Source organism: Ornithodoros turicata, chromosome 1, assembly GCF_037126465.1.
Source record: "Ornithodoros turicata isolate Travis chromosome 1, ASM3712646v1, whole genome shotgun sequence".
In the NCBI taxonomy this organism is placed as follows: Eukaryota; Metazoa; Arthropoda; class Arachnida; order Ixodida; family Argasidae; genus Ornithodoros; species Ornithodoros turicata.
In genome coordinates this window covers 1,206,562-1,219,453 of record NC_088201.1, presented here as the reverse complement: position 1 = coordinate 1,219,453, position 12,892 = coordinate 1,206,562, and the positions used below count along the sequence as shown (strand labels likewise).

Genomic DNA, 12,892 nt, shown 5'->3' with positions numbered 1-12,892 from the left:
TTTTTTTTTTTACTTTATTTACCAAGTAATCACGCTATAGACAGTAGCTTGAGTTAAAAACACGATATTTGCCAGGGTGGGGTGTCAGGAACGTTCGCAGGTATATGCTGGCCAATGGGCAAGATACATCCCTGTACGCAAGATATGGTGATTTGGATGTTAGGATGTCCTGGGGACCAAGCTAGATGTCCCATTTACATCCAGAGGACATCCAGGAGACCAGAATTTCGGCACTAAATACACGTCGCAGGAACGTCCCTGTGACATAACGTTTTGGATATATGACGAATATGGGAGGATGTTCAACTGCCTTTTAGTCAACGATTAAATACATTAATCATTAGACCGCACATACAGCTGCCACTGACCCAATTCTGCTACATGCACTCCTGGAAAGGCACTAATGACTCACAAAGTACGCACATACAATTTATTTCTAGATTAAACAATTTTAGAATATATTAGGACGGCAGGAATGCCAGCTTGATTGACTGCCTTCGCCCTAAAGACGAAGAGATTGCAGGTGATGACGATCTCCCAGACTCACAAGCTGACTGCAAACGTGACACTTGATGAACGTACTCCAACAATTTGTGTTCGAGTATGTATGCTCGCTCTGGTATCTAGGGAACGTGCGTCTCATCTTGGATTATAGCCGAAAGTTCGCTGGGCTGCCATTTACCCCAAGAACACTCGCGATCCTCAGGACATCCTCAAGGTGTCATCGCGTCCTTGTCCGTGATGGGATGTCCGGAGGAGATCCAAAGAGTGTCATCGTGGGATCTTTCATTGAATAGTCATCATCGCACGTCCTGCGGCCGTCAGCCGGAGGACGTATACAGGAGAAGTAAATTAGTTTAATATTCCGTTGTGCATTTCAATGCCTGCACATTAGTGTTCCGGTTTGTTTGTCATGACGAAATTCAAACGAACCAGCAGTGATCATGTATAAGCTACAAAAATAGTGAGAAGATGAGACAAAGAGAAAATACAAAAATACAGGGGTACAAATACAAACTGAATGATTTCAATGGATACTCCATGCACTGGGTTCAATGTGCGATAAAACATAGCTTGCTAGATCTTTCATTGTGATCTTGCAGCCATGAATATCCGAGCAAGGTCCCCCAGGGATGCTACACGGAGCATTTCCGTGGAAGATACAGAGAAGTTTTGGCATATTACGGCTCGTGCTTGACTTTCGGTGGATGTTTAAACCAACTAAGTAGGAAACACGGACGTTACGTTGGTTGTAACCTAATACTCCAGGTATTCGTCGCTGCAGTGTTGCTTATACGTGAAATTGCTCACCCTTCGTTTTGACTGAGATGCTCGGAGGACTCTCGCACATGCGGGAGTTCGCAAGACAAGAAATATGCAGTATATGTTTTAACTGCGAAAGGAAATGCCACTGCCGCATATTTCTTTCGAAGTGGGACAGGACCTTTTATATTTTTGCTTTTCATGTCGAGGCACCCGTTCTTCGAAAACAATCGAAGAAGAGAAACGGAAAATGACAAGCTGCTGGCCGAAACTACAAAAAGAGAATTGTTGCATAATGTAAAAAACCCCGAGACTAGGGAACACGAAGGGATCGACAGACACAAACACGAAGTCTCAAACACAGCTGAAAATTTTACTTCACAAAACAGAAATATATACAAACAGAAGGGAAAGGAACACCAGTTGAGAACCACCAATTTCCACCATTTCCACCAATGAGAGTGTTATTGATCAGTGTAAAAATGTAGTTGTGTCCGCAGCCCCAGAGCTTGGGTGTAGGAAAAAACGGTCCCGGAAATAACGGTTCCCCAAGAACACACGCGGTCCTCAGGATGTCCTCAAAGTGTCATCACGTCCTCGTCCGTGATGGGATGAACGGAGGAGGTCCACAGGCTGTCATCATAGGATCTTCCAGTGATTGTCATTTGTGTACATCCTGCGGCCGTCAACCGGAGGACAAGCACAAGAGAAGTAAATTATTTTAATACTGCGTTGTGGCATTTTAATACCTGCTAGAGCTATCCAGTAATCAACTTCCCGATTTATTGCCCTCATTGCCCAATACAATCAAAGAAGGAGTGCTCATGCATAAATAAAAGAAAACGAAGGAAAATATAAAATAAAAAGAGATATAGGGGCGCAAATACTGATCGTCGGATTTTAAAGGAATCCCTCCATGCGCAGAGTTTGACGTGCACTAAAATACAGTTTGCTAGACCTTTCACTGCGGTCTTGTTGCATGAGTGTCCGCAAAGGGTCCCTGGCAGGAGGTTGCGCGGAGCATTTTATTTCCGAAGAGACAAAAAATAATAGCGTTTCACTACTCAAGCTTCACTTACGATGCATGCATCAAACCAAAGCAGTAAGAAACACGGACACTACCTTGATAGCGATTTAATACTCCAAGGAATTTCTCATTTCATTGTTGGTTATGTGCGAAATCAAGTTAAACTTAGATACCTCACCATTTGTTTTGACTGAGATGCGAAGAGGACTCCCGAATCTGCTGAAGTTCGGAAGAGAAGCAATGACTTGTATCTGTTCTGTCTTGGAAAGGAAATGCTGCTGCATCATATACCTTTCTAAGTGGTTTCGCAGGGACCTAGGGGCCTTTTATATACATCTCTTTTTCTTTTTTTGCCTTTGAAACTGTGACACTAATTGTTTGTGAGGAGAAATACGCTGAACGAAATACAGATGAGAAACCACGAATGGTAGCTGGTGACCGAGGTTGAAAATATATAAAAAACACACACACACTGACTGGGTGCTGCAAATGTGCCCTCACTTCCCAAAATAAATAATTCACTAAGGTACCTGCTTGCTCCCCGAACTGTTCTAGCCGCGTCATTTGGTAGCACCCATAGGAGGTCCTGAGGATATGACGGGGAGTCTCACTTTGTCACATTTCTAACAAATTGAGGACCTGGTAGGGAAGTCCTGGGGATGTTATCCCTGTCCGCTGATGACTTTCCTCGGACGTACCCAGGAGGTCATCGTGTCCTCGACCTTCCAGGTTGTCCTCAGAACGTCCTGAGGATAACACTCTCTGACTGTCCGTGAAGAGTCATTCAGGTACGTCCTGTACCCGTACCTGTGGGTAGCTAGCGGTACGAGAAATATTACTTTTAGTTTACCTGTTCAGACTTTCTGAACACATTTTTCTTTTTGAGCCGATCCTGGGACCTATTGACATTTTTCTGAAATAAAGTGTGGTCCAGGGTAAAATTATCTGCATCTAAAAAGGATGACTGTCTAAAGCTCCTACCTGAACGTCTCAAACCAAAAGGAGTAAGAAACATAGACTTTGCATTGATGTGGACCTAATACTTCAATCATTTCCTCACTTTGAGTATTCTTTCTTTGCGTAATCGAAAGAAACATGGATAGCTCACCCTTCGTTTTGTGTCACAGGCGAGCAGGACTCTCGAATGTACGGAGGATCGCGTTATAAGCAATAAACAGTGTCTGTTTTGGCTTCGGAAGAGAATTCTATTACCTTTCGGACTGGGTTTCTCGGACTTGGTCTTTTATATTTCTCTCTGCTTTCTCTTTAAACCGCTGCGCTCGTTGTCCGTTACGAATTGTACTAGAAACAAACAGCGAGATTGTATTGCGGAAGTTAATCAAGATGTATGGAAAAAGAGAAGTTATTAAAACTGCGTCTGGTTTCGTATAAATTATACGCAGAAAAATGAGGTACAGGTGGGTGCAGGTGAAGTCGTCCTCACAAGGTCTTGCGAGTGTTCCAGGTTGACACCCTGAGGATGTGCTGGTGATATGACCGGGAGTCCCACTTTAACACACACGGAGGTAACACTGGGAGGACCAGTTGATAACTTCCTGAGGCTGTCATCGTCGGCCGGGGTTGACATCCTGGGGACGATCGCAGGACGTTTGTGTTGTTGGGAAGATGTCATTTCTGTCCCACAGTGACATCCTCAGGATGAGTGAGGGATGTCAGCGTGTTCGGGTAGGTGTTGACGATACCCTTTTTCGTGCACCCTCCAAATACTGGAGCGTGAAGAGCGCGCTCGCGTACGAAACTCTGAGTACAACGGTAACCACTAACGGTAGGAGTGCCAAAGCAGCCACTTAACGCGCCCATTGAGCTTCCTTCTGTCATTTGCATACTGTAAACATGGCGAAGGCGGGAGAATTGAAACCGCTATTGCAATGGCGGTTTCAATTCCACCTAATGCAACCGGTTGCGTTAAGTAGGCGCCCCTCTTTTGACGCACTCAAATCGTGAGTATGAGACACCCGAAGCAGCCACTAAACAGCGAAAAGCAACTTTGGAGCGCTGCACTGCTCACCCCTGATGCCGCTTCCTGTTGTGTGCTCATGCAGAGCACAGACGGAGGACACGTTGGCTTAGTTTGAACTTGATAACGTTGCAAGAGAGACTACCGTTGTAAAGACTTCTCCTTGCAACAGCAAATGAAATGGAAAAGATGGGAATTTGTGACAGACGTCATAGGAGCTGTGAAGACGGCTGCATGGCGCAAAGAAGTCTTCGTTAAAGCACCGCATTTCCCCGCCGATATTCGTGTGAAAGTTGTCCACAAATACAATAGCATAATAGCAGTTATAAAAATATTTACTGAAATCGGAGCATTGGGTAACATATCAAGTCCGTATTTTGCTCCCGTGAGCGCATTTTGAAGGTTATCCTCCCGGCGCTCAAGAGGAAGTACGTCACGGAAAATCTCAAGCACCCGGGCGCTTGTCGTCTGCTTCAAAGCCCCCGTTTCAAAACGGGTGCGCGAGGAGCGGCTCGGAGTCGCGTTAAGAGGGTGGTGTTTGAAAACCTCGCGCGCCGGGGCGCCCACTTAACGCAACCAATGAAGCCCGCCGAAGGCCAGAAGTGGTACCCAGCTTTTCCCTGGCATGAGATAAGAGGCGCGCAGGGTGCACCCGGGGACGCGCACCGGAAGAGCTTTCAGAGAAGGAATTCCGGTATACTCTCAACATCTGTAGTTTGCTCTGTCATGTCGAATTTGGGAAAATCGACCGGAACGCCTCACCCTTTCGTCACACTGAGCATGCACGAGGATGCCGAGGAGAGAGTTTTTCTAATGTAAGCCACTAACTGCATATATTTAGTATTTCCTACTGGGGAATTGAAAAGTATCCACATATCTGGAAATGAGGGTTATTTCACCACAAAGTCAACATACACGAAATAACGTTTATTTTCTGAAACTTAAAACAATGACACCATAGTCGGGAAATATTTACAGGAAGCTACTGTTTAAAAGATACCCCAAAAATGAAGACACTCCAAGACCAAACTGAAAAAAATTGGGTCACGAGGCATGCCTTATATACATCAGTGTCGAAACGCCCAATTTGTCAACTTTTAATGCTTCGGTATATGTCCCCCGTCTCAGCCTATCTTTTATATATATATATATATACTTTCTTTATGTACATATTATTACAGTTATCAAAGTGGGAAAAGCCACAGAGTTACATACAAAGCAAAGGTCCTGTTTCAATGTTGAAATGTCCCACACTTGAATGAAAAGTTATTTTCCCTCAAAGGGCCCTCATTTAAAAGCGATGTGGACGGGAGGGTTTTCTGTACAACCTGGTGGTGGGGGGGAGAATTAATGCCCTTCGGTTATACAACTAAAAAAAAGAAGTTACCCGGAAGCTCGCATGACACGATTGGCTACAACATGTAAGCCAATGAGAGTTGGGACAAAAATAGCCAACCCGACAAAATGTGGTATTAAAATGTCACAATATATACAGTCATTCCAGGTACGAAGGTTTTTTTTTTTTTGTCCAAAGAAAGACAAAAAGTGGATGTACAATAGAAGCACGTACAAAACCGGGAGAACACCTTAGAGGAGCGAAAATAAAAGGCAAATAAATAATGCAAAGCGTATTGCTCTAGAAATCCCCTCCCTCCGCTAGGCACAGTCGCTTGGTTGAGATGGCCACCCCTCCATCGCTGGTGACACTCTGAATGCTGCTGTGATCATCAGTGTCACTCTGGTTGCTGCTGTTGTAACCCATGATGTCCACTTCATCTGAACAAAGAAATTAGAGATGGGACCAATCCAAAATCCTTGCTATAAAAAGAGCTCAAAAAGCCAGGAAAAACAGTTCTAGTGAAGTGTTTTGAAGCAGAATACGACATGTGACTCCTTTTCAGGAGAAAATATTCCCGTATACTACTTCTTAAACGTAATTTATTTAACATGTTGTTCAACTGCAAGAAATGCATAACTTCTCGAGTCTGAATTATTTCCATAAAACTAAGCAACAATCAAAAGCAAAGCCAGGTTACTTTTAAACTTGTAACAGTGTATGTAACAGTGCCTGCCTGAACACTTTCAGTCCAGAGCAATGTAAACAAACAAACGAGAAAACACCTGCCGATTTGCCGTTTTGGGCACTGGGATTCTGTGTGCCTTTGCTTTGAAGGAAATGCTTTGAGGGGGCATTTATTAGGAAGGAAGGAGGCATTACCTGTCTCAGAGGATCGAGTGGAACACTCGCTGACGCTCCGACGTTTGCTTCTCGACATGCCATCAAGGTGTTGGAGCCTACGCTTGAGGTACCTTTGCTCCCGCAGGAGCTGATCCTTCACCTGCTGACTCTTCCGATCCTTTTCTTCCAAGTTCTACGAAAAGCATTCTCTCATGAGAGCCCGTTTTCCACTTCCTTTCTGGCTGGAACTGACCTTGATGAACACCTTGGCCTTGTTCAGAAGGCCCAAGGTGGTGTGACGACTGGTGTCCGGGGCCAGTGGCACCATCTCTTTCAGTTTCTCCAGGCAGTTGCGCAGGTGCGCTCGCCTAAAAATCAGAGTGGGTCAGATGCCAAAATGGAGCCAGCAGAATCAGCAGACCCCGAGGGACAAATAATTTGTCTCCACTGCACCTACGGGTAACATAAAAGCTGCTGTCTAGAAAGTTAGGCCTGCTATGTTTGGAATGTGATCGACGAGCCCTTGCGGGATCAAGAGCTGTATTTACTCTCGAGCCACTTTCACTTAACACCTCACTCAACGGGGGTCTTGGGTCTACTTGGAAAATCTACACTATGTATATCCTTCAAATGGCAATAGTCACAACCATTTACTTGCCACCTTTACGATCGCGTATACGCGAGGTAACTGAGGAAAAATACACCGCCCGATTGTCCAAGATTCCAAAGACTCAATACCTACCCTCAAACGCAGCGCGCGCGGAAATTTGCGGCCAGAGTCGATAAGCGATAAGTCGGTGCTGCTTTTTCGTCAGGACTGCCGTAGCCGAGCTGATATAGCTATCTTTCTTCCGTGCAATTGTGCCTATGATGAGTCTTGAATGAAACAATACGCTAGATTCATTATATAACGGATGGCCCCTCTTTCCCTCTTCCTTGCCTTTCTCCACCTTGCGTTCAGGTACCTAGAAGTCTCCCCCACGTACTCCTTCCTTGTACACGAGCCCCTTCCTAACACCACACACGTTTCTCCTCATCTGCCGCCAACATGCCACTCAATTTTCTCTTGCCTCCTCCGCTCCGTGTGTCTGAGGCCACCGACTCTTTAGCATCCTTCTAACAACCCCCAAGTCCCGCGGGCATGGGCACCGTCACGGTGGGGGCAAGGGTATATCGTCAGAGCGAGGGAGTTCGTATAGGTTCCACGCTTGCACCAGCACTCACTAATGTGTACCTGACTGCTATGGACAGAGAGCTGGAGAAGACAGCTGTGGGAATGAAGACTGGCGTCATGCACGTGTTTCAGTACGTGGACGATTATCTCCTCATAGGCAAGCGCGGCGTGGGTTGGAACGTCGTCTATCAGCTGTATCGGGCCAACTGGTTCAGTTTCACGTTCAGTACCGAGATGCCTCCATCGGGTGTGCTGCAGTTTGGAGTCTCGCGACACCCGTGTGGCCACTTGTGCCGGGCGTTTGCCCTCGGTGAAAATGGGTGTGGTAAAAGCAGGCACAGAGGGTGTTCCAGGGGGGACTCACCGTGACAGGACTTTGTCAGAGGGGTGGTTAGGAGGGATGCTGAAGAGTCGAAGCCTCAGGTACACAGAGTTAAGGTCGGCCAGAGGCACGCAGTAAAAGTGGTGCCAAGTGTAAAGAGGAAATTCAGTGGCATGTTGGCGGCAGATGAGGAGAAACGTGTCTGGTATCAGGAAGGGGCCGTTTAGTGGACTGTGCCGTGGTTGATTCGATTCCCACCTCGTGCAGAAAGGAGTACGCGGGGGGAGACTTCTAGGTACCTGAATGATAGAATTAGAGAGCACCGCAACAAGGTGGAGAAAGGAGAGGGTTCATTGTTAGCTAGGAAGGTTTTCAAGTGTCGATGCCATCCGTCATACAGGGTGTCCCAGAAAACGAAACTACGCCAATCTGAAACTACCACAATCATGCGATCAATGGCATTTGTTCTTCCGAGGTTTTTGCCACCTCCTAATGTGCCTGTCATGTAACCTAAGTTTAATTACGTATATTTTTGCGAACTGAACTCAAATTTGCCAAGTAAAGGTCACTTTTTTACCCCACCAATGTGAAAAGCGTGCCCATTTCACTCAAATTTATGATAATTCACAGGGATATGGAGCAGCTATTGTATAGAAGAAAAAAAATAGCCAAAAATGATGCTCTACAAAGCTCCCAGAGGATAGCGCGCGACGAATTTATCGGCGCAATCATCAGTCCGACGAAAGGAGGTTAGAAACCCAGCCCACACAGACATTGTAGAAAGAGATAACGCAGACGTGGCTATATCGCGTCCGGAAGGTATATACCATATGTTCCCTCTCCCAATTTCAGAAACTGTCACTTTTTCTACTACCACTCTGTGGGCTGGGTTTCCAACCTCCGTTTGTCGGACTGACAGAGATTGCGTTCGAAAAGTCTCTGCGCATTATGCTCAGGTGCTCCAAAAAGCACGATGTTCGGCTATTTTTTCCCCCGATAGGATAGATCATGAATATCACCATTAATTATTGTGGATTCGAGTCAATTCTGCACGCTCTTCATGATGGAGGGGTAAAACAGTGACATTTACTTCGCAAATTTCAGAGCTGGGTTTGCAAATATTTACATAATTAAACCCACCTTACACGACATTCACATCAGGAGGTGGCAAAAACCTAACAAGAACAAATGCCGTTGACCGCATGACTGATCGCACAGAAGATAGATAGCTGTATCAGCTCAGCAGCTCAGCCATAGTGGTCCTGACGAAAAAGCAGCGCCAGCCTATTGAGTCTGGTCGCAAGTTTACGGGATAAGGTTTGGCAAGTCTCTATGTGCCGCGATTGGGGGTAGATTAGGTCTTTAGTAGATTAGGTCTTTGGAATCTTGGAGAATAGGGCCATGTATTTTCCCTCAGTTACGTCGTGCATATGCGATTGTAAAAGTGTGAAGTAAATGGTTGCGACTATGTGTGCGTCTTTTGTGTCACCGTGTTCGCTCTGTCACCTATAAAGTAGGATGGGATGCAAGCAAAAGCTAGATTGCAATCACATCAAGGATTATCCGGACTGACAGATGTTCTCCAAATTTCCTTCTTAATTAACTCTGTTCTAAAACCTAAATGACTGAACAGACCTTGAACCCTAGCTATACCAGTGTTGCGAGTGAGTTACATTTATTTTGTCTCCCTTTTGTTCCTTTCCAAATAACCATTGTGCCAAAACACTGGGTCCTCAGCCATGATGTTCAGATACAGTATGCTCATTTCACACCAGGTACCATCCACCTCCTACATTTTTTTATATTTACTAGCTTATCATATATGATGTGGCAAAACGAATAATTTCTACCCAATAGTTTTTGAAAAAAAAAAAACAATCGAGAAAATCCGGCATTGAATTCCAGTGTTTCGCTTTTGCCGTTTTTGCACGCGCGTTAACTCCTCAGTTTTAAAAGACATTACCTCTTACAGGTATCTGTTGAAACACGCAAACATTTAGGTATATCTAAAAAGAAACGAGGATTTTACCCACCCCTTTCTTGGAAAGAGTCCCCGCTTTATTTCGATTCTATTTTGCCGGGACACGACCCAGCGGTAGACTCTGCTCTAAAAAGTTTCTACTTCAAAAGCTGAGCATCGGTGACGAGCGCGCTAAAACGTGACCTTATTCTGCGAGTCAAATTGTTCCTGTAAACAGCCAATGGCCGTTTACAGGAACAGGCCATGGCAAAAATGCGCGTGACTGCATCGGTTGAATAATCATGCCACGGCACATAACCAGGGTTCACCGGAGAAAGGTACACTAGGATATGGTAACATGCTATGAAATAGGAATGGGTAAATGTACTGCATCAACCAGCACACGCAAGACATCGGATGGTGGACCCCGAGGAACTTTCGTAGCCCGTACCTCGGACAGTGAATAGAGAAAAGTGACGCTTCCATAGGAACTGAGTAAAATCGTTTATCGTTACTGCAAATGCCACCAATCCCGCTTGGACAGGTACACGCACAGAGTGTCGCGTTTTAGTGCGCTCATCGCCACTGCTCAGCTCTTGAAACGAATATTTTTACGGCAGAGGAAATGTCTACCATCGGGCAGTGTCCTTATTTTTTTAAAAATATGCCTAAATGTGTGCCCGTTTCAGCAGATACCTGTAGATACATCAAAAGAAAGAGTATTAAAATCTGAGTAACTCGATGTCAAATATAGCAATGGTGGACATGCACATCCAGAGAAATCACGCGTTCAAGATGGAACAAAACAGAGAGAGCTCGTTCGCCATTTTTTATTTCACAGAGCGCTGGAATTCCGCACCAAAATTTGTGGTTGGTCTGCTGGCCCGGGTGCACCTTAAAGCGTCTCCTTGGGAGATACGCGCGTGCAAACACGACAAAAGTGAGACACTCGAATTAGAGTCCGGATTTTCTCGATTTTCTAGCACAAAAACTATTCGGTAGAAATTCTTCTTCTTACCACTATCACGTATAGTAAGCTACTAAATCCAAAATAATAATGAAAACCCAGGATCGGCCAGTACCACTAATATTGTGCCGTATAAATGGACTGTATCTCAAAATTATGGTCTAGGACCCAGTGGCGTTGTTAACAATGACACAGGTTAGTTTGAAACGAGCAAATCAGTATTTTTAACAACAGCGAGTTAATAAATGAATTGCGTACTGTACATTGCAATTTATTGTACAGATAACATATATTGGGTAGGTCATACTGAAGCTAAAATTCTGTAACGACCGCAGTACTCATCATATGCAGATGGGCTGTTGTAAATCTGGCACTGCAAACAACTATTATGAGACACGCTACATGACCCATTGTGACACGAACATCTCAACTAATTATACAAAGAGTGTATTTAAGAAGCTGCCCATCTCTGGCTGTCCAACAACACTCATGAGCTGACCTCTCACCAGGGGTAAGCACAAACGAAGGAACATTTCATCGCTCACTTTGAGAATGCCCAAATGCTCTTGGGGGTTATAATTGGGGGTTACTCCTGAATCAGTTTAGGATCAAGTCTCCCCAAGTCCCAATGATGCACTATTTTGCGCCAATTTGCACGCGTGACTTATGCAGTATCATTTCAGTGGAACAATAAACCATTCGAAAGAAAATGTTGTGCCTGTCACTATAAATGACGATCCGGCTTGCGGGACAGATATAAAAGCCCGAAATTATTAAAGTAGCCATCGAAAGCAAGTCCCGTGATACAGAAGCGTCATAACAGAGGTGGGAAGGGACTCAAATTTAGCCCTTTTTAGCATCTGATCCAAAAGTAAGATAAAATCATGCTCTAACCTGTTCTTTTCCAGCTCGTTATGAGTGGTCCTGAAAGAAAACATAGGCCTTGTTACCACCACAGCGAGGTCGCCACGTCAATATGACAGACAGGCGATCAGCTGGGCACAGCAGCTAGAAACTGCAGGTGTTCGACGTCAGCAGCTCTATCTGCTAACCCTAGCGCGATCAGAGTTATAATGACATTAGGCTTACGCCTCGGCCTTGGAACATGGCTTTCCACCACAGGTACACTACAGGGCATTTCGGTCAAATGTACGTCACTTGTTGACAGGTCACATGCAAAGCGGTAATTGTTTTTTGCAAAATAACGTGGAATGCCAATCGATAAACAAAGCGATCAACAGTGTTACTTACCGGTTACCTTGTGTTTTCTTCGCTTTTGGCTTTTTTTTTGTGAGATCACTCGGCATGGGCATGGTAGAAGCATAGCCATGCTCCGCTTCTGCAAAAATCGACTCCGTCAAAATCAGCTGATCAAAAAACGGTTGGCGTCCATGTTTCCGTTCCCCGAGGGCAGGATGGTGGGTACTTACCGCGTTCTCGTCGTTCGATATATTCTGCAGCTTGCAGTAATGTGTGGATGCTCATGATTAATCCAAATGAAGGTAACAACCGCTTGCGATGGAACACAGCCGAACTAAAGGTCCTAGGGTCGCGTGATGCTTGATTGGAACGCGAAGGAAGCCCTCTCTCGAGCAAAGCAGACAACAATGTGACGTCAGTGGTCACGTGCTATCCACGCCCTCAGCTGAAGTACAGCTGGCGGCCATCAACCCCGCTTTTTTGAACATTTCATACACCAACAGTGATTACAGTTTGAAATCAAAAGTTATCTCAGGTTGTAACATCTGTCAAAAACGCTTCCTGCGTTGCGCATCAAAAGATGGTTGTTGATACAGCGGCAACTACCTGTGGAGAAACAAATGCCTCCGGTGATCTGTCATGGACAAGCTACCCAAAATACCCCCAACCTGTATTTACTAAGATAGTAGGTGCCCTTGCTATTTCAACACATGTCAGTATATATTAAGCTCTTATGATGTACCTATAATAATGACCATGTTTGGGATTCTGGGTAGACTACTGACAGCTCGGGGGAGGGGGGGGGGCGTCGCCCCTCCCGCC

General features: G+C 45.2%; 1 protein-coding gene across 1 annotated transcript; it reads right to left on the bottom strand.

The window, feature by feature from the left end:
* Positions 1-5,180: 5,180 nt before the first annotated feature.
* On the bottom strand, positions 5,181-12,481 carry LOC135377247 (max-interacting protein 1-like). Its single transcript, XM_064609550.1, has 6 exons — positions 12,301-12,481; positions 12,122-12,209; positions 11,765-11,794; positions 6,701-6,815; positions 6,487-6,640; positions 5,181-6,044 (listed from the first exon to the last, which is right to left on the bottom strand). Exons 1-6 carry the CDS (start codon positions 12,353-12,355, stop codon positions 5,905-5,907), a joined length of 582 nt encoding a protein of 193 aa, XP_064465620.1. The 5' UTR covers positions 12,356-12,481; the 3' UTR covers positions 5,181-5,904.
* Between the last annotated feature and the right edge of the window lie 411 nt (positions 12,482-12,892).